Below are 20294 nucleotides of genomic sequence, written 5' to 3' on the forward strand. Positions count from 1 at the left end.
TCTGTGCCTCTGCCCTTCTCCCCTACTCTGCGGGGGCCAGACCCCTCTGTCCTACACGCTGGGGTTTGCCCTCTTTCGTATTTAGCTTCGTTTCCTGAGCAGGATGGGAGGGCGGGGCAGGAGCACGTGTGCATGCCTGTGTGGCCACCCTGCGTGTGCGGGGCCCTGGGGATGGCAGCCGTCCTGGGTGTGCGATGGTGTGCCCTTCTCTCGCAGTGGTGCTCCAAAGGTCACTGCCGCTCCCTGGCGGAGCTGACCCCCGTGGGAGTGGTGCACGGGCACTGGTCTAGCTGGGGTCCCCCCAGTCCCTGCTCCCGCTCCTGCGGGGGAGGGGTGGTCACCAGGAGGCGACAGTGCAGCAACCCCAGGTACTGCATGCAGGAGGCGCTGTTCTCCAGGTCAGGGCTGGGGTGGGGGGAGGGCCCCCCCTCCACATTCCCTGGCTAGCGGGGAGCGGCTCCCCTGTCACCCCCTGTGTCTTGTGGGTATTTTCAGGCCGGCCTTTGGAGGGCGTGCGTGTGTGGGCGATGACCTCCAGGCGGAGATGTGCAACACCCAGGTAGGCCTGCCTCCCCGGGGTGCAGCCAGAGCGTCAGGTCGGCAGCGGGGGGCCGGGGGTGTGGAAGGATCAGGGCGGCTGTAATTCGTGGCTCACACCAGGGCGCTTTTGAAAGAGGGGGGTGCTGTTCTACCTCTACTGGGACCTCAATGCATACTCCAGGATGTCCCTGCAGTGTCCCCCTCCCTCCCCACCTGCCACTGCCCCCGCCAGCACCCCCTGAAACCATTCCTCCGTTCTAAGAGCAGGTGAAATTCACGTCACATAAAATCAACCATTTTAAGGGTGAGATGCAGTGGCGTTTAGCACATTCACAATGTTGTGCCACCACCGCCTCCATCAGGTTCCAAACCGCTTCTGTCACCCCAAAGTAAGACCTCAGACCCGTTAAGTCGTTGCTCCCCTCCCCCATCCTCCCGCCCCTGGCAGCCACCAGTCACCTTTTGTCTCCGCGGATGCGTCTGTTCTGGACATTTCATACAAATGGAATCACACAATGCGTGGCCTTTTTGTGACTGGCTTCTATCACTCAGCATCGTGTCCTCAAGGGTCACCCACGGTGTAGCAGGTGTGAGAAGTACAGTCCTTTTTGTGGCTGAACGGCAGCCCATCATGTGGATGGGCCACATGTTATCCGTCCATCTGTTGACGGACATTTAGGCCACTTCCACCTTTTGGTTATTGTGAATAGTGCTGCTGTGGGCCTGTGTGTATGTGGACTCGAGTACCAATTCTTATTCCTATTTTTTAATATTTATTTTTGAGAGTGAGAGTGCGTGTGCGGGTGTGAGGGGCAGAGAGAGAGGGAGACAGAGGATCTTCAGTGTCAGTGCAGAGCCCAGTGCAGGGCCTGGACTCACGAACCGTGAGATCGTGACCTGAGCGGAAGTCAGAAGCCACCCAGGCACCCCACCAACTTTTATTTCTTTTGGGATCACTGGACAGGGGCGCCTGGGTGGCTCAGTCGGTTGGGTGTCCGACTTCGGCTCAGGTCACGATCTCGCGGTCCGTGGGTTCGAGCCCCGCGTCGGGCTCTGCGCTGACGGCTCGGAGCCTGGAGCCTGCTTCGGATTCTGCGTCCCCCTGTGTCTCTCTCTCTGCCCCTCTTCTGCTCGTGCTCTGTCTCTCTTGCTCTTAAAAACGAATAAACGTTAAAAACAAAAGCGGAATCGCTGGATTGTATGGTGTTTCTACGTTCAAGTCTTTGAGGAGCCTCTAAAACCATCCTGCACGGCAGCCCAGCTATTTTGCACTCCCACCAGCTGTGGGCGAAGGTTCCGCTTTCTCCATATCCTCTCCACTCCCCATCTTTATTGCCCATGAGTTTTTTTTTTAAGATTTTCTTTCTTTCTTTCTTTCTTTCTTTCTTTCTTTCTTTCTTTCTTTCTTTTGCCTTTCTTTCTTTCTTTTTCTACTTTTAGAGAGCAGAGAGCGAGCCGGGGAGGGGCAGAGAGAGAGGGAGAGAGAGACTCCCAAGCAGGCTCCACACTGTCAGGGTTGAGGGCTCAAACTCACAAACCGCAAGATCACGACCTGAACCGAAATCCAGAATCAGACGCTTAACTGACTGAGCCACCCGGGTGCCCCTATTGCCGGTGTTCTTTGATCATGGCCAGTACCCTGGGTGCGAGGCGCTCGGATGGCTCCTTTGACGTTGTGTCAAGGTCTGCACGTGGCGAGGCCTTCCCTCCCACTTTCACCAGGCGGTCACGGGCCTCCCCAGACCTGGAGGGCAGAGTCCTCACCTGGAGCACGGGCTCAGGTTGGGGAGCAGGCGAGCAGTGCTCTTTATTTCTTTGTTGCTGGGTGGTAGGCCCTGCCCTGTGTCCTTGCAGATTCTCCGGGATTCTCCCCTCAGCAGAGAAAGGCTCTTGGCTCCCCTGCTTTATAGACCGGGGAACCGCAGCGCAGCCAGGAGCGGGCTCAAACCCACATCGTGGCCCTCGTGCCGCGGGGTGCCTTGCCGTCCGCAGTGGCAAAGGCTCCTGTCCTAGATCCCCCGCCCCCAGGCCCCCCATCCCAGGGCCCCTCCTGTGCCTGTTCTCTGCCTCCTCCCGGCCAGGCCTGTGAGAAGACCCAGCTGGACTTCATGTCTGAGCAGTGCTCCCGGACGGACAGGAAACCGCTACACCTGTCCCCAGGCAACGCCTCCTTCTACCGCTGGGGCTCCGCTGAGCAGTACAGTCAAGGTGGGCTGGCCCCCATCACCCTGATGCTGTTGAGAGCAGGGCTCGGACTCAGGCTCTGTATCGCGTCCTGGCTCGGCCCCCTTGCTAAGGGGCCTGAGTCTCGGTGTTCCCATCTGTAAAATGGAAATAAGAGTAGGGTCTCCCTGCTCGGGTGTTGGAAGGATTCAGTGAGACGACACCGGGAAGCACCAAGGGGGGGCTCCTTGGCTCGATTCGGTGACAAGCGGTACGTCGTGATCGTGATCGCTGCCTCAGGAGGCGGGGCCCTGGCCCCAAACCCGGAGGATGAAGTGAGGTGGCCCTGACAAGGGCAGGCCCACCTGGGCTGTGCTCTGCAGGGTCACCGCCTTCCCAGCTCCCCGTCACCCTCGCGTCAGGGTTCTCTGTCTCTCCACCTTCCCAGGGGACGCTCTGTGCAGACACATGTGCCGAGCCATCGGCGAGACCTTCATTGTGAGGCGAGGGGACAGTTTCCTGGATGGGACCCGGTGTGTGCCAAGTGGCCGGCGGGAGGACGGGACCCTGAGCCTGTGCGTGTCGGGCAGCTGCAGGGTACGCGTGTGCGGGCAGCGGAGGTACCCTCCCACCCGCTGTGGCCCTGCGGCCAGTCACGTCGGAAGCCAGATGCTAAGGGGCTCGGAGAGGGCCCGGTCTGCGGGCACGGTCCTTGTGAAGCTGCCGCGGAATCCGCATGGGGTGATGCTAGGGCACTGAACTGACCTTGGAGTCAGCAGGGGGTCAAGAGCTCCGCTGTGACCTTGGGGGAGTCATTTATGCCTGCTTCCTGCATGGAGGTCAGATGCTGCAAAACGCCTCGAGTTTGTCGTGTGAATCCCGGGGCCTCAGAGCAGTGGGGTCGGTGGGGACAGGCGTCACCTGCCACTGCTCTTTGCACAGACATTCGGCTGTGACGGCAGGATGGACTCCCAGCAGGTGCGAGACGCGTGCCAGGTGTGTGGAGGGGACAACAGCACATGCAGCCCCCGCAACGGCTCTTTCACGGCCGGAAGGGCCAGAGGTAGGGGTTTCCCTCGGGGTGGATGGCCGGGCCCCTGCCAGCCTCCAAGAGACACCTGCAGCTCAGAGCCTTGGCAGTGAGCCCTGGACCCTCCTCGTGGGCCTCGGCCTCTGCCCTCCACCTCGCCAGCCTCCCCACCCAGCTCGGAGTCTGATGAGGCCGCCACGGGGGGCAGTGGAGTTTTGGGAATGACTGCTCACAGTAGCTGTGATGCAGATAAAACCCGGATACTGGGCGGTCTGTGGGAGGCCGGCCTGGCCCCTCCTACCCACGGAATCCCATCAGAAGGGATGTTATACTTGGGAACCCCTTGGCTGTGATCTGTTTGTTTATAAAGGAGGTCAAGTCATTTGCAAAGTGGGCGCTTAGAAGGTCAGGTGAGGAGTTGAGTCCCACCTCCCTGTGGCAGGTCACACGCTGAGCCCAGAACCTTGGATTCAGTCTCTCCTCCTGGCCGGGGCAGCACCCTGGAGGGTGGCCGCCCAGCCTGGCTTTGATTGGCCCCTGGTGACACGGGGCTCTCTACAGCCCGAGGGGTGACAGGGGGCCCTCTACTGCCCGAGGCAGCCCCATTGTATTGGTAGCTTTTGGGGCTGAGGCTCTTTTTCCTGTACACCTGAAATTTGCTCCCTTTGACTGTGATGTAAGTGACCTGGGACCACCCACCCTCCCACCCACCCTCCCCTGTTTCCTTCTAGAGTATGTCACGTTCCTGACGGTTACCCGCAACCTGACCAGCATATACGTCGCCAACCAGAGACCTCTCTTCACACACTTGGGTGAGCTGGGCAGAGGGCACTCACCCAGAGTTAGCCAGACTGCGAACGGCGAGGCACAGACCCCAAGATGCCCTCACTTCGGATGCCAGCTACAAGTTCAGGGGGTTCCCTGACCACCGCCAGGGTGGATACGTCACTAGGAGGATCCCCAGAAGTTGGAGAGCTTTTATACCCGCAGTTATGGCTTAGACAATAAAGCCAGAGCAAGAGACGCCTAGGGCAGAACCTGGGAGGGTTCCGTGTCCAGCACCGAAGCGTGACAACATGCACCGAGTAGTGCCAACCCAGGGAGCTCACCGGGGTTCAGCGTCCAGTTTGAATTAGGGCTTCATCATGTAGACGTGAGGCCTGACCGGCAGACCGATTCCTCACGCGGATGGTCTCCATCTCTGGGCTCACTGAGGCGGTTGACTCACAGCTGCTGTCTAAATCGCATATTTGGTCTTGCCGGCTTGGCCAGCCCCCACCTTAAACAAAGATACAGCTGTCAGGTGTGACGCAAGTTCCTGCCTGGAAGCCCAGGGCAAAGGCCACGTCTGTCTTTGGACCAGTTGTATTACTACCCAATGCCACGGTGGTTCTTGATTTCGAGGGCGCCTACACCCGTCCTTGGAATCCGGAGTGGGGGCGCTTGGAGGTCCTTGGGCCCCTGAAGCTGCCTGGAGAGCTCCATGTGAGCGCGCCTGGTGAGACGGCAGGTCCACAGTGCTCACCAGGTTCTGGGCAGAGGTGCAGAGCCACCGACACGGGGACGCTGTCAGCACAGAGCCTGACACAGGGCTCAGACTCATGAACCGTGAGATCATGACCCGAGCCGAAGTCAAGAGCTGGACACTCAACTAACGGAACCCCCCCAGGTGCCCCATGGGGACGCTGTCTGTGGTCAGATGCCTGTGCACACCTGGGAGGCTGTGCCTTGCTGGCTGCAGAGACTGCCTGACCCACCAAGGCGCCAGGCAGATGGGCTCCCCAGGGAGGGCTGGGACCCTGGGGGGGAGGCTACAGATGTGGCAGCAGAGATCACGTCCCGTGGTTGCCACCACCCCATTCCTTAAACCGGGACCTCTTCCGTGAGGGCTGGCGGCCACCTGCCGCAGGGCTGGGGTGGGGTGGGGTGGCGCTCCCCCTGCTGACAGCCTGGATCCCCCCACAGCGGTGCGGATCGGAGGGCGCTACATCGTGGCCGGGAACTCTAGCATCTCTCCCAGCACCACCTACCCCTCCCTCCTGGAGGACAGCCGTGTCGAGTACAGAGTGACCCTCACCGAGGACCGGCTGCCTCACCTGGAGGAGATCCGCATCCGGGGACCCACTCGGGAACACGTGGAAATCCAGGTGACCAGGAGGGCCTGTGGGGGTCGGTGGGGCCTCCTCCTGGTATCGCTCAGCAGTCAGCCCACAGGGTCCCTGGTGTTCTGAGAGTGGGCGTGCAGGGGTCAGGGGCTTCCCCAGGAGAGGGCTGTGCTGCTGAGGTCAGAGATGAGCTGGCCGGGCCAAGCAGGGAGTGACGAACGTGTCTTGAGGGAACAGTGTGTGCCCAGGATGGGTAACTAGGAGGGATGAGGAAAGGGGACACACACACCCGTCCCCGGGCAAGGAGGCAGGACAGATCTCCAGGGGTCTTGCTGGCCATGAGAAGAGTGGGGGCTTCCCCCCCGGGGACTTGGGGGTTGGGGAGGGAGGGTGCAGAGGGGGCTCTATGCAGGGCGATCGGGTGCAGTGGGGATCAGGCCTGTGTCGGACCTGGCCCGAGGAGGGCATGGGGAGCGAGACCGTCGGTGATGCCCTGATTAGAGACCCACTGTGGGGGCATCCCTCCTGGAGCCGCGTCAGCCCAGGAGCCGGATGCAGGGTGACCCAGAGGTGAAGGGTCCAGGCCCTGGGACTCCGACGGACTGGAGTTTGAATCCCGGCTCTCCAAGAGCTTGGGCAAGGCCATGAACTTTCCTAAGCCTAAATTTCCCCACCTGTGAATTGGGGCTAGGCATGCCTACATCACGAAGTTTTGTCAAGGTTCGTTTGTCAAAAATAAGGCGCATTAAGCGTGTGGCAGGGGGGCACGTCCTGAAAGGTGGCCGCTGCTAAAGGGCTTGCTGGCTTGGATCTCGAAGGTGCCAGAGGGTGGGCACGCCCCACCCTAATCGAGGGAAAGTGAGACCCTCGGGAGCCGTGGGACAGAGGGACGGGCACAGGGCCAGGCCTGCAAGCCGAATGTTCTCCCAAGCCACGCTGTCCTCCGCAGAGGCTGCTAGGTTCTCCCCCTGCCCTTGCCGCCTGTGTATGCCACCGCCCTGTGCCTCAGTGTTCTCCTGTAGAATGGGCAGGAGGCTGCCGTCCCGCCTCCCGGGGTTAGGGGACACACGCGCCCGGCAGCATGGGCAGCAGTCTCTGGCACCGAGTGGATGTGGGGTCTTTCTGCTGGGGACAGAGGCACACGGGAGCACGGGCTTCGGGCTCATCCTCCACGCGTGAGCTCCTCTGCACGTGTCCCCACGTGTGCTTTGCCGAGGAAGGCACCTGGAGGGGTGGATGCAAGTTAGCATGTGTTGAAATAGCCCTGAGAACCCTCAGGGAGGGGTCCGAGGCTTGGTGGCCCTTGGCTTTGGTCTGGCAGCCCCACCTCTGCTCCCACCGCCGGGGGAGACAGTCGGGGGCTCCCCCAGAGTGCAAGCCAGGCTGGAGGGAGCCTCCTGGTAAGCCGTTCACTCCTTCCCTGCCTCCTCGTACAGCCCGGTTCGGCCCCCAGCTCCAATCCCCCCCCCCTCCCCCGGGAACACTGCTCCGGATGTGGCCGCCTGGCAGCTGTGTCTGCACCCTTTACTCTGTGGGTAAAAATACAGATTCCTGGGCCGCTCGAGAGAGAGCCGCTGAAGCAGGACCCACCAGGCAGGTTTTAACAACACGGTGCCGGTGCTAAGTGGCCAAATGAGGCATCGTGGGGACGGGTGTTAGAACCTTGCAGGGGGGGCCAGCCCGGCCCCTGTCTGTCTCACGCAGGTTTACAGGCGCTACGGGGAGGAGTATGGTGACCTTGCGCGCCCAGACATCACCTTCACCTACTTCCAGCTGAAGCAGCCACAGGCCTGGGCATGGGCCGCCGTGCGGGGGCCCTGCTCCGTGAGCTGTGGGGCAGGTGAGGCCCAGGGTGGGGCTGGCCTGGAGCACCCTCCGCCCCCTGTGGTGAGGTGGCTCAGCCTCCCCCTTCCCGCCCCCGCCACCCCGACCCCAGGGCTGCGCTGGGTGACCTACAGCTGTCTGGACCAGGCCAGGAACGAGTGGGTGGAGGCTGCCCGGTGCGAAGGGAGCCAGCGGCCGGCAGCGTGGCCAGAGTCCTGTGCCCCCGGGCCCTGCCCCCCAGAGTGAGTGCTGTCTGCGCCCGGCAGTGGTCCCTGGGCTCTTGCTGGCTGCGGGGTCCACGTAGCTTGGGCTCGGTGAGGCCGCTTCCAGGCGTGTTCTCGTGCCGTCCCGGACACTGCCCTGGGAGGTGGGTGTGTCAGTGCCCCCGTCCTGCAGGCGAGGACACCGAAATTTGGGCCAAGGCGGGTGCCAGGGTCAGCCTAGTGTGACCCATTCCCGCTGCACCTCGTCTAAGGGCAGCGTGCACCCGCTCTGAGCTCGGCACAGGGTGGAGGTGGTCGCCTCCCTGGGAGGGAGGAGGTGAGGTTCAGAGAGATGACGGTGGAAAGCAGCTGGCATGCACTGTTGGCAGGAGCGTAACGTGAGGGACCAGGCTGTCCCTGTTGGGTGCCGGGCTGGTGCACACCCGCTAGCACTTTGGTACAGCTGTCCCGAGGCTCAGGTGGCTGGACAGGTCCGCCTTGTCTCCCACCGCCTCTCCTGGGCCGGTCCTCCGGGAGCCAGAGCCCCAGCGGCTCTGTTCCTCCCCGCCTCAGCTGGGCCACTGGAGACTTGGGCGCATGGGAGAGGGCGGTGCGTTTCGTGGAGGCCCAGGGCAGCCTCCCGAGGACGCTGCCCCCTGCCTGGTGCTGAGCCCTGGCCCTGCAGCCGGCAGTGCTAGAAACCCGCAACCCCCCAGCCTGGCCCTGGCAGGTGAGCGTGGGGAGGCGGGGGAGGCGGGGGTACCGTCTGCCTGGCAGGGCTTGTCCCTGCACCAAGCCCTACCCTTCCAGAGTGCCCCGTCTTCCCCAGGACTCTGGCTGGGCCCCACCCTCCTGAGTGAGAGGCGGGGGCGGCCCGGAGTGGCCAGCTTCAGAATTGCCATCCAAGAGACCCTGGGCTGGCCATTTCCCTCTCTGAACCCCCGGGTCCCTGCTCATGGAGGGGCTGTGAGGACCAAGTGATGAAGCCACAGATGGAAAGCAATAAGGGTCACTCTGTCACTGGTATCATTGTCTGCACACGGCACCCCTTCCCCCCCATCCCTTCAGCGTCCAAGCTGGCTTATTCTGATGTGCCATATACTGGCTGGGTGACCAGGGCAAGTCCCTTCCCTCTCTGGGCCCCGGTTTTGTTGCTTGTCCGGCAGCGAGGGGGTTGGCCTAGGTCACTGGTGGCCCACGCGTGGCTTGGGCTCCTTTTTCCCTCTCTCATCCGTGGCAGTTGTAGGAATCACCCCTCTGTCCCACCGAGGCCCGCGCCTGCCTCCGAATCCTCAACACGGCGCCGCGGGCCCGACGCCACCTGTCAGGGTTCGCACGCACACCAGACGCAGTGGCCATCCCCGATCTGGGTGACCCGATTCTGTCATGGCAGTGATATTATTACGTGGACAGAGGCCCGCTGTCCTCTCTGGAAGGCAGGAGGGCGAGGGCCGTGTCGCCGTGGATGCCGGCAGCCGCTCGTCCCGCGCAGCAGGGAGAGGCCTCCGGGTTTTGCTCCGTGGTGGGGTGCCTCTCTGAGCTCTCGGATCCTGGGGCGCAGGCTCGCTGCCTCCTGCCCCAGGGGCTGGGCTGTACCTGTGGCCCAACGGCAGAGACGGCCTGATGTGAGTCCCACATCCTCCTCAGGCGCCAGGAGTCGGACGCATGCTCATCAGCCTGTGAGGTCCACCTGGCTTCGCACAACGGGACGTGTGTGCACGGGGCAGGTGGCCCGGACGCGCTGGCCACAGCCGGGCCCTGCTCCACAGACGAGAAGCTGCCTGCCCTCGAGCCGTGTGTGGCCACGGCATGTCCTCCGGCACAGGGCCACGTGAGTGCCCTGGGCTATTGGGTGCTTCTCTGGCCAGAGAACGGGGAGCGCTGGTTACCATCCGCCTCCTGGCCAGAGCGCAGAGGTTGTCCCTCCGCAGTCCTGCTGTGCGCAGGATCCTCCCGCCCCGGTCAGAGGGAAAACCTAGGGGAAAGGCTCGGGACCTACCGGAAAGCCCCGCTGCAGCCGGCAAGCCAGGCTGAAGCCCAGACCCTGTTAGAATGCTGCCAGTTCCCTGCAGCACAGACACTCCTGCCTGCCTGCGTCCCGGGGCCCTGGCTGACGGGCGTTGCTTTCAGACAAGCCAAGCCTGTCCCCTCCAGACTGGTGGGGGCTGCGGGGTCAAGGGCACCTGCAAATCTGGCTCCCGAGCCCCAGCCTCAGCCCTGCCCTACAGTGATACAGAGGCCAAGGTGGGTGTGGGCTGAGGGCTTCCTCTGGCAGCCAGAAGTACATCTCCCCAGAAAGGGGCGGCAGGGAGGGGCAGCCTTTGGGGGTGCTGCCGACCGCTTCTGCTCGCTCCTGAAGAGATTGGCACGGCTGGAAGCCAGGTGCCCAGGGATCGAGAGGGTGAAACCCAGACCCAGCAGCTCGTTCCCTGTTCCCTGCAGACAGACCCCCGGTCTCTAGAGGAGGAGGCCACATCCCCACCGGCCCCTGCCAGGCTGGGGGCCCGTGCCGCACACGTGTGGACTCCCCTGGCGGGGCCGTGCTCTGTCTCCTGCAGTCGAGGTAAGGCCCCCAGGGCTCGTTAGCTAACTCTTACCTGTCTACATTTTGTCTAGTTCTTTTTTTTTTTTTAATGTTTATTTATTTTTGAGAGAGAGAGAGAGAGAGAGAGCGCGTGAACGGCAGAGGGGCAGATGGAGAAAGAGACACAGAATGTGAAGCGGGCTCCAGGCTCCGAGCTGTCAGCACAGAGCCCGACATGGGGCTCAAACTCATGAGCTGTGAGATCATGACCTGAGCCAGAGTCGGACGCTTCACCGACCGAGCCCCCCAGGCGCCCCGCATTTTACCTAGTTCTAGAAGCATTTGGGTAGGCTTACAGAGAATCCAGACTACACGAGAACGTAACATAATACACAAGGGGACCGGGGCAAAGTGCAGACAGTCATGTAAATGTGTTCATTGATTGGCTGAAAGATGGGAAAAGATGATAAAACCCAGCAATACTGGCACCCAAATGTATTTCTTAAGGTGTGGAAAAGCAGTAAGAGGAGGGACCCAAACTTAGCTCTGAGCTTCCTGGCAGCCAAACCAGAACAAAATTCCAAGATATGCCGCGTTCTTAAACCGAAACGCTAACCACTTGCTTCGTGAAACTTGAGCATGTGTACAACCAAGACCAGAGATTTCTTTCGAGGACGCTCCTAAAGGGGAGATTCAAGGAAACCAGCCCTGATAACATCGTCATCAGAAACACATTAAGAGATTCTCATACAGCTATTCTGGACCTACTATGTGCCAGGCACTTTGTATCTGTGCTTTAAAAATCTTGGGGCGCCTGGGTGGCTCGGTCGGTGAAGCGTCCGACTTCGGCTCGGGTCACGATCTCGCGGTCCGGGAGTTCGAGCCCTGCGTCGGGCTCTGTGCTGACGGCTCGGAGCCTGGAGCCTGTTTCCGATTCTGTGTCTCCCTCTCTCTGTGACCCTCCCCCGTTCGTGCTCTGTCTCTCTCTGTCTCAAAAATAAACGTTAAAAAAAAAAATTAAAAAAAAAAATCTTTAGAGGCGCCTGGCTGGCACAGTCAGTTAAGCGTCCTACTTGGGCTCAGGGCATGATCTCCCAGTTCGTGAGTTCGAGCCCCGCGTCGAGCTCTGACAGCTCGGAGCCTGGAGCCTGCTTCGGATTCTGTGTCTCCCTCTCTCTCTGCCCCTCCCCTGCTTGCACTCTGTCATCTCTCTCTCTCTCTCTCTCCTTCAAAAAGAAACATTAACAAAAATGTTTAAGTCTTTATAAATATCCCTGCACGTTAGGCAGATGAACAACCCGAGAGAGGTTAAGTCACTTGAACACGTGACTTGGCCAGCTGGTAAGTGGCAGAGGCAGGGCTGGAGCCCACGTAGGCCTTATCTGCTAGAGTCTCCAGAGAGCTGGGCACCTGTAGTTCTGGCTGAATCCTCCTCTTGGGGCTCGGGGCCTCTGCTCCCTCCCTGCAGGCCTGAAGGAGCTGCATTTCGTGTGCGTGGACTCTGTCCTGGGGACCCCTGTCCAGGAAGAGCTATGTGACCTGGGAAGCAAGCCTGGGAGCCGGCGGGAGGTCTGCCAGGCTGCCCCGTGCCCGGCTTGGTGAGTGGGGGTGGAGACCGTGCTGGGGGCGGCAGCCTGTGTCCCCCGGGGAGGAAGGAGTCTTACCCTGGCGTGTAGCCTCCTAGGGAACGCTGGCCTGTTACTGCAGGTGGGAGACCCGAGCCTTGGCGCCCTGCCCAGTGACCTGCGGAGGGGGGCGGGTGCCACTGGCTGTCCGCTGCGTGAGGCTGGACCGCGGCCGCCCCATCCCCCTGCCTCACTCCAAGTGCTGGCCGCTGCCCAGGCCCCGCCCCATCCGGGACTGCAGTCCGGAGCCCTGCCCTGCCAGGTGAGCCCCTTCCCAAGGAGACGGGTGGTCCTAGGCGTCGCCTTCCAGGAAGCCCCTGACCCTCCGTGTCCTCGCCTGCGGGAGCAGGTGACACTGGTGTCCGGGAAGGCTGTCGGGGGGGGGTGGGGGGGAGGGACGTTTAGAGCGTGTGAGTGTTGTCTCATGGGGTCTGGGATGCCGTGGGCCCATGTGGCTGATGGTTCGTTTATCGCTTGCCCTTTCCTGGGCACCTGCCACGCCCAGGTGCTGTTCTGGCAGCAGGGACCCAGCAGGGAGCCGGACAGACAGGCATCCCTGCCCTCCCGGAGTGGGCGCCAGCGGTGGGGGGAGATGGGAGACAGAGTCGGATGGGGGGATGTGGCAAACGTGGCGGGAAGGAAGATTAGGAGTGCCGGCCGGGCGCGGTGGGGGGCTGGGGTTCCTACTAGAGACAGATATCCTTGCAGGCTCCCTTGGGTCCCCTGCCTCTCCCCCAACTTCCCTTCGAAGACGTCGGTTTGCCTTTAGCTTTGCGTTCTGCAGAATGGGCTCTCCCGCGTGTTTTCTGTCCACTGGGCCCGGCCTCTCGGTGGAGATGTGAAGGTGACCCTTGGAGAAAGGCCCTTGCCAGGCCCTTCCCGGTCTGGGGAAATGGGACCTGCTTCTCTGGGCGCCGCCTGACTCCGGTTTGGCCCAGGTGGCAGTACAAGCTGGCAGCCTGCAGCGTGAGCTGTGGAGGAGGGGTCGCACGGAGGATCCTGTATTGCGCACGGGCCCACGGGAGGGACGAGGGCGAGGAGATCCTGCCGGATACCCAGTGCCTGGGGCTGCCTCGCCCGGAGCAGCAGGAGCCGTGCGGCCCGGAGCCCTGCCCACCCAGGTCAGCAGCCCCCAGGTGTCCAGCAAGCAGCCCGAGGTCCTGGAGCGTGTGGACGCCCGGCCGGCCGCGGTGGGGCTTAAAGGGTGGCTCTGGCGGGAGACGGTGCTCGGGAAGCAGGACCACCTGGCAGGCTGCACTAGGTGTCCGAGGTGACGTTCCAACAAAACGCAGGTGGCGTGCCCGTGGGGTGCGCGGGTGTGGGGAGGGCTGGGGGGCTTCACCAGGAGGGGGCAGCATTGACGCGGAGTCCGCGGCTGGTCCCTGCTGGGCACAGGACAGAGTAGCTGCAGCCAACGAGGTCCAGGGGTGGGGTGGGAGCCCAACAGGGAGGAGCAGACAGTCACCTTGTTGGTCGGCCCTGCTTCCACGGCTGCTTCTTTGTAGCTCTGCGTTTTTGTTTTTTGTTTTTTTTTTTTTAACGTTTATTTGTTTTTGAGAGAGAGACGGAGTGAGAGAGAGACAGAGTGTGAGCAGGGGAGGGGCAGAGAGCAAGGGAGACACAGAATCCAAAGCAGGCTCCAAGCTTCCAGCACAGAGCCCGACGCGGGGCTCGAACCCACAAACCACGAGATCATGACTGAGCCGAAATCGGACGCTTCGCCGACTGAGCCACCCAGCCGCCCCGGGAGCTTTGCGTTTTTACCACTGAACTGCTTTTCTGTACCCAAACAAGGGAACAGACACCTGTGTCCCCCCACCAGCCTTAATAGACGCGCCGTATTGCCATGTTTCCTTCCTGTCGGTCTCCTTGGCGCGCCGTATTGCCATGTTTCCTTCCTGTCGGTCTCCTTGGCTTCAAAGAAATACACCGTTACGGATAAGAATTCGTTCCAATTAAAACGCTTAGCTCACCTGTCATCTATTTGGGGCCTGTCGCAAAGTCGGGAGCACGCTTTATTTCTCCACGTCAGTCACTGAATTTCCCCCGACAGATCCTTTATCATGTCCTAGATCCTTGTGTACATTGGGATCTGTGTCAGGGCTTTCTATTGGCTTCCGTTGTTTGTAATTCCCCCACCCGTCCCCGTGTCAGAGTGTTTTAAATACTGTGGCTTTATGGTCCACTTACCACCCACACCGGTGTCTCTTGGCTTGTGCTGAAGTCCCTTGGCCGTGCAGCCCAGTCATTCATATGGGAATTTATCTGGGATTTATATGGCAGTCGCACACACCCCTGAGCTCTGGCTACTCCCCTGATGGCACCTGCCTCAGGGCTTCTGTGGATACCTTCCCGCTGCCAGAATGGGTCTTCTCTGGTCTTCGTCCAGGCTCTGCTCAAAGCACCACAGCAGAGAGGTGGGGAGTCCTCCCTGAGCGCCACTCCAGAATGGCACACTCAGCCCACCCCGTGACTCTCGGCTCTGCACTCTTCTTCATAGCATGTGCTACGCCCTGTTATTTCGCTGTTGATTTCTCTGTCTGTTCCTTCACTGAGCGTAGCGGTTTCTCAACCGGGGGTGATTTCGCCTCCCAATGTGGCATTGTCTAGAGACATTTTTTCTTTTAAGTTTTTCTTTATTTATTTTGACAGAGCACAGCAGGGGAGGGAGAGAGAGAGAGGGAGAGAGAGAATGCTAAGGGGCTCGAACTCATGAGCCGTGAAAACACGACCTGAGCGGAAAGCAAGAGTCAGACGCTTAACCAGCTGAGCCATCCAGGAGCCCAGCCTTGGTTCTCTTTTCTTTTCTTTTCTTCTCTTTTCTTTTCTTTTCTTTTCTTTTCTTTTCTTTTCCTTGATTCACTTCTTACATATAACACCCAGTGCTCATCCCAGCAAATGCCCTCCTCAATGCCCATCACCCATTTTCCCCACCCCCCGCATCTCCCATCCCCATCCACCCTCAGTTTGTTCTCTGTATTTAAGAGTCTCTTGTGGTTTGCCTCCTTCTCTGTTTTTATCTTACTTTTGCTTCCCTTCCCCTATGTTCCTCTGTTAAGTTTCTCAAATTCCACAGATGAGCGAAGCCCTACGATATTTGTCTTTCTCTGACTTATTTCACTTGGCATAATACCCTCCGGTTCCATCCACGTTGTTGCAAATGGCAAGATTCCATTCTTTTTCATCGGCAAGTGTATATAAATCACATCTTTATCCATTCACCCGTCGGTGGACATTCGGGCTCTTTCCATCCTTTGGCTATTGTCGATAGCGCTGCTATGAACATGGGGGTGCCCATGCCCCCTCGAATCAGATGTGCAGACACACGTTAAGTGCCGTGACTAGGGAAGGGGGTTGCCACTGGCATCTGGCGAGTGGGTGGAGTGAACCTCCTGCACCGCATCCGACGGAACCGTCGGCCCCAGATGTCAGTGGTGCCGAGGCGGTGCTGAGGCTAATCACAAGTTGACACGGGCAGGACCGACCGACATTGGGATGTGTTCTCCCTTATCCAAGGGCGTCTCTTCCCCCGTCCCTGTCACTTGCGTAACTGAGGATCCGTGAGCCCTGGACGGGAAGGGCCCACCCTTCCTGGGCTCGGGGCTGCACCCTGGGGTCTTCTGTCCTCGCAGGTGGAAGATCGTGTCCCTTGGCCCATGCTCAGCCAGCTGTGGCCTTGGCACCGCCACGCGCTCCGTGACCTGTGTGCAGTTTGACCAAGGCCAGGACGTCGAGGTGGACGGGGCGGCCTGTGTAGCTTCGGTACGGCCGCAGGCCAGCATCCCCTGCATCACCGCCGACTGCGCCTACCGGTGGCGTGTCAGCACCTGGACACAGGTGAGCACGGCAGCTGGGGCGTGCGTCGGCCGAGGGTCCTCATACGCAGGGACCTGGGGGCTTGGATTCATCGTGACCCCCTGAAAGGAAGGGGGAGACTGGGGCGGGAGGAAGTAGTCAGGGCACCTAGAGACAGAAGACACGACGAGGCCTGGAGACCCGAGGGACGGGACGGGTCTCGACCGAGGTCTGGAGACACCAGGCCACGAAGGGGAAGGTGACTCAGGTCTCCGCTCTTGCCTTTCTGGTGCCGTCACCTCGCAAGGTAGTGGAAAGACAAAGGTAGATGTGGTTAGGTCTCCTGCGGGAAGATCTCGCTCATGGTCGGGAGGGGGAGAGGAGGCAAAGCAGACAGCCACCGCCGGCGTTGGGCACAAGGACTCTGGGCGTCGGGTCCTGGTGGAAATGAGAGCTCAGACGAGGGCAGTGCAGGGCAGGAGGGCAGGGGGGGGTGCTGGTGCCGTGACCCGGCAAGGTAACCCCTCCGAGCCTCAGTCTCCTCACCTGTGGAATGGAGACGTGTGCCCGCCCCCCGGGCTGTGCACAGATGAGATCAGATCATGCCTGGCCAGCGGTCACTGCCGTCCTCGACACCCTCTGGCGAGGTCAGCCTCAACTCCCTCTCTTGTCTCCCGGCAGTGCTCTGTCTCCTGTGGAGACGGCATCCAGCACCGGCACGATGCCTGCCTTGGACCCGGGTCCCGGGCACCGGTGCCAGCCCACTTCTGCCAGCACTTGCCCAAGCCAGCCACGGTGCGGGGCTGCTGGGCTGGGCCCTGCGCTGGGCAGGGGACCCCCAGCCCGGCACCCCCCGAGGAAGCCACTGCTGGTGCTCCTCCGGAGCGGCCCCGGCCCCAGGCCCACCTCCTCTCCCCAGCTCCCCGGCTTCAGGGGCTTCTGCCTGGGCCCCAGGAAAGCCCGGCTGAGTCCAGTTATGTCCTTCAACTTTCTGTCTGGGCACTGGCTGGCTGCGGGAAGGGTGGGCAAAGCCGTCCCCAGCTGGGAGAGCTGGGACAGCCTCCTTGTGGGGACCTCCTGGGGTCATCCTGCGAAGCAGCCCTTGGGTGCGGCGGGGGCTGAAGGCGTGGCCTTGGGAGGTGGGGCTCCAGGCTGGCCCTCTCTTTCCACTTTGCTTCTGCTGGCCGAGTGCAAGCTCGCTTTCCTTACCCTCAGCCTGAGGTTTCATAGGATCCGACCCAGGTCTGTGGGACGCAAGGCCACGTGCTGCTGTCCACACTGCCTCCCTCTCACTGGAGCGTCTGGAAGCGGCTCTGTGCCCTGCCTGCACCCATGCAGCCCCTCCCCTGACCTAAGAATGCTTTTCCAGCTGGGCCTAGGAAGCTGTCAGCCACCCTACCTCTCAGTGTCCTACCCAGCGTGGAAAACCCCGAGCCTCCCTTCGGGGAACGCCCCGCCCTGAAGCTCCGTTCTCCTGTGCTCCTGCCTCCTTTCCAGGCGCCTGTGGCCGGCAGCACCTTGAGCCGACAGGAACCATTGACATGCGAGGCCCAGGGCAGGCTGACTGTGTAGTGGCCATCGGGCGGCCCCTGGGTGAGGTGGTGACCGTTCAAGTCCTCGAGAGTTCCCTCAACTGCAGCACTGGTACGTCTGGGGCCACACGCACCACCGGTCTTGGTGTGGGGCCTCGGGCACTGGTGAGCAGGACTCCAGCCTGCCCCGTTCCCAGCAGGATGCACCAAGTGCATTCTCCACCGGCCCCCCCCCCCCCGCCAATAATCATCATGGCCATCTCGAGCCTGTCGTGCGATTGTCCCCGTTCTGCAGATGAGGAAACTGAGGCTGTGTCTGATGACTTAGAGCCACAAAGGCAGGAAGTGGGACGGTTGGGACCCGACCACAGCTCAGTCTACCCCAGGGCCGTCGTGCTGCCCGCCCAGAGCAGGGGGTGCAGGACCCTCACCACTCCGTCACTTCCTAGGGGACATGTTGCTGCTTTGGAGCAGGCTCACGTGGAGGAAGATGTGCGGGAAACTGTCGGACATGATTTTCAGCTCCAAAGCCAACACGCTCCTGGTGAGGCAGCGCCGTGAGCGGCCGGAAGGCGGAGTTGTGCTGCGGTACCGGAGCCAGCCTGCCCCGGGGGCCTCCCATAGAGGTATGGGGGGCGGGGGCCGGGGGGGGGAGAGCAGAGCCTCCCCCACGTCCCTGCGGGTGCCGCCTACCGGGCGGCTGACTGTCATGGAGGAGGACACCACCAGCTCCCTGTGCCAGGACGAGGTCCTGGTGTGTGTGCTGCGTCCCTCCCTCGCTAGGCCCCTGCAGCCACATGGGTGGCTGCGCTGGCACTCATGTCCCTCAAGACCCTTCAAGGTCCTCTGTGAGCAGCTTTCCCCCAGCCCTGTTCCGGTGCAGTGTCCTCTCTGCTCAGCCCCCACAGAGCTGGTGTGTGAGTGCATGCTTGCACGTGTGAGCGAGCGCGCGCGCACGCGCGCGCGCACACACACACACACACACACCCCTCTCAGGTAGAGGATGGCATCCCATGGCCCCACTGGTGTCTTCCAGTAGCCCTCTTGGAGGTCTCAGGGGACTTTCCCTCTCCCAACAGCCCAAGCTGGCTGAAGGTGGCTTCCCTAGCCAGCTCCAGAGGTTTCTGGGCCCCCCAGGCTTCACTTCTACAGAGATTTGCCTGCCCCCCCACCCCACCCCTCAGCGAGTAGCTTTTTGGTGCCTGAGCACAGGCATTGAGTGCTCAAGGGCGGGCCACCCCTTCTCAGGCTCCTCTCTTCTGGCCTCCCTCCCGCACATGGGCTCTTGCCTCACCAGGGGCACAGGCAGGAGGCGCAGGCAGGCGGGGCTCCCGTGGGCTCCTAATGTCAATGGCCTTTGTGACAGTTACCTTCACTTTACAGAGGAGGGAAGTGAAGCTCAGAGCATTTAATGCCTTCGCCTAGGGTCTCACAGCAGAAAGTGGTACAGGTGGGGTTCGGCGAGGGCTTCTGTGGCGGAGACCCGATCTTGACCACAATGCCATATTGCCCCCCTTCACTGCCCCCTGGCTGTGAGCCGCCCTGGCCTCTGGCATTAGTGGTCTTTCCCAGGGCTGCTAGGTCCCGAGGTGGCCCACACCCAGCCCATCCACCTGCTCTCCTCTGCAGAGTGTGATATGCAGCTCTTTGGACCCTGGGGTAAAATCGTGAGCCCCTCGATGAGTCCACGTGGGAGGAACCTGGGGGGCTGCCGCATCTTCATCAATGTGGCTCCACGGGCCCGCATTGCCATCCATGCCCTGGTCACCAGCGTGGGCACAGGCACTGATGCCAGCCACATCTTGGTAAGGCTACCAGGATGGGGACAAGAATGGGTTGACTTTTGCTATGAGTCTAGACAGCTGTCCCTGGGGATGAGAACTGGGGGTGCTGTACCCACTTTGCCCCCAAACCTCAAAATCATTTGTGAAAGAATGAGAGAGAAGAGTTTCCTCCACTTACTCACCAACAGATGCTTACTGAGCTCCCCACAGGAGTGAAATAGACAAGACCTTTTCTGATGTAGACAGTTAACCCAGAACTCAAGCATAATTTTAGGTCCTGATATAACTTTTCCAGAAGAGTGGATCAAACCCTCCTCCCATGAGGTCTGTGTGTTCTGGGAGAACTGCCCTCTGCAAAGTGTCAGCTCCCCTGCTGGAGGCAACCTGGCTTCTGGAATTAGACAGACCTGGGCTCAGAACCCATCTCTCACACCCTGGCTGTGTGTCCTTGGGGAAGCAATACAACTTCTCTGAACCTGTTTTCTGGGTAGAATAGTAGTGGCTTCCTGACAGGGCTGTTGTGTGTGGCCCTGAGTGTATGATCCCTTGTATATTAAAGGCACCATAAATGCTAGCTACCGTTTTTGGCTGGCCCTCTGGGGCTGCCCCTTTCCCTTCAGATCCGGGACATCCACAGCCTGAAGACGATGACATTCCGTGGGCAGCAGGCACTCTACTGGGAGTCCGAGGGAAGCCAGGCTGAGATGGAGTTTAGCCAGGGTTTCATGGAGGCGGGCGCTAGCCTGTGGGGCCTGTACTGGACCCTCGGATCTCGAGTGCAGGAACCTGGCTGGGCCGTACCCTAGCTTCCTCTCCAAGCACAAACCTCCAGTGCCCTGCGTGCACAGTAGGATGTCTCCTCCAGGTTCTGGAAAGGAAAGAAACGAACTTGACATTTATGAGCACCTGTTAGGTGCCTGGCAAGCCCCAGAGGGTTGACTCTGGTCTCTGAGTGCTTTCCAATTTGAATTCCGTCCAATCTGAAGTATCTCCTTTAGGGCCTCCTCCAGCATGCAAAAGGCTAGGCGGCGGGAGGCAGGGTCTGGACTCTGTCTGGAAAGGCAGTCATCAGTCCCTCTGTACCAATAAACGGAATGTGCAGTCTGAGTAGCGTTTTTCTTCACATAACCTGTCCAATCTGCCTTGAAAACCCACCCCAGGGCATTGCC

The 20294-nt window shown here is 60.9% G+C and overlaps 1 protein-coding gene across 10 annotated transcripts in view; it reads left to right on the plus strand.

Annotated features, from left to right (window-relative positions):
* Positions 1–20232, plus strand: part of ADAMTS13 (ADAM metallopeptidase with thrombospondin type 1 motif 13) — a 32156-nt gene extending 11924 nt beyond the window's left edge. For 8 of the 10 annotated variants that reach the window (XM_047829714.1, XM_047829716.1, XM_047829713.1 and 5 more), the window contains 20 exons: positions 217–368; positions 496–559; positions 2622–2748; positions 3152–3300; positions 3646–3766; positions 4465–4545; positions 5699–5880; positions 7543–7678; positions 7775–7904; positions 9513–9696; positions 10308–10428; positions 11858–11987; positions 12097–12276; positions 12953–13135; positions 15647–15851; positions 16491–16782; positions 17307–17453; positions 17791–17967; positions 18971–19146; positions 19746–20232. In XM_047829714.1, coding sequence (XP_047685670.1) covers positions 217–368; positions 496–559; positions 2622–2748; positions 3152–3300; positions 3646–3766; positions 4465–4545; positions 5699–5880; positions 7543–7678; positions 7775–7904; positions 9513–9696; positions 10308–10428; positions 11858–11987; positions 12097–12276; positions 12953–13135; positions 15647–15851; positions 16491–16782; positions 17307–17453; positions 17791–17967; positions 18971–19146; positions 19746–19931 — 3123 coding nt within the window. In that variant the 3' untranslated portion in view covers positions 19932–20232. Of the gene's footprint in view, positions 1–216; positions 369–495; positions 560–2621; positions 2749–3151; positions 3301–3645; positions 3767–4464; positions 4546–5698; positions 5881–7542; positions 7679–7774; positions 7905–9512; positions 9697–10307; positions 10429–11857; positions 11988–12096; positions 12277–12952; positions 13136–15646; positions 15852–16490; positions 16783–17306; positions 17454–17790; positions 17968–18970; positions 19147–19745 lie in introns of those variants that run through there. The other 2 variants (XM_047829717.1, XR_007146263.1) reach the window with 2 other exon arrangements.
* The last annotated feature ends 62 nt before the right edge of the window (positions 20233–20294 follow it).

The sequence above is a fragment of the Prionailurus viverrinus genome, chromosome D4 (assembly GCF_022837055.1).
Source record: "Prionailurus viverrinus isolate Anna chromosome D4, UM_Priviv_1.0, whole genome shotgun sequence".
NCBI classification, from domain to species: domain Eukaryota; kingdom Metazoa; phylum Chordata; class Mammalia; order Carnivora; family Felidae; genus Prionailurus; species Prionailurus viverrinus.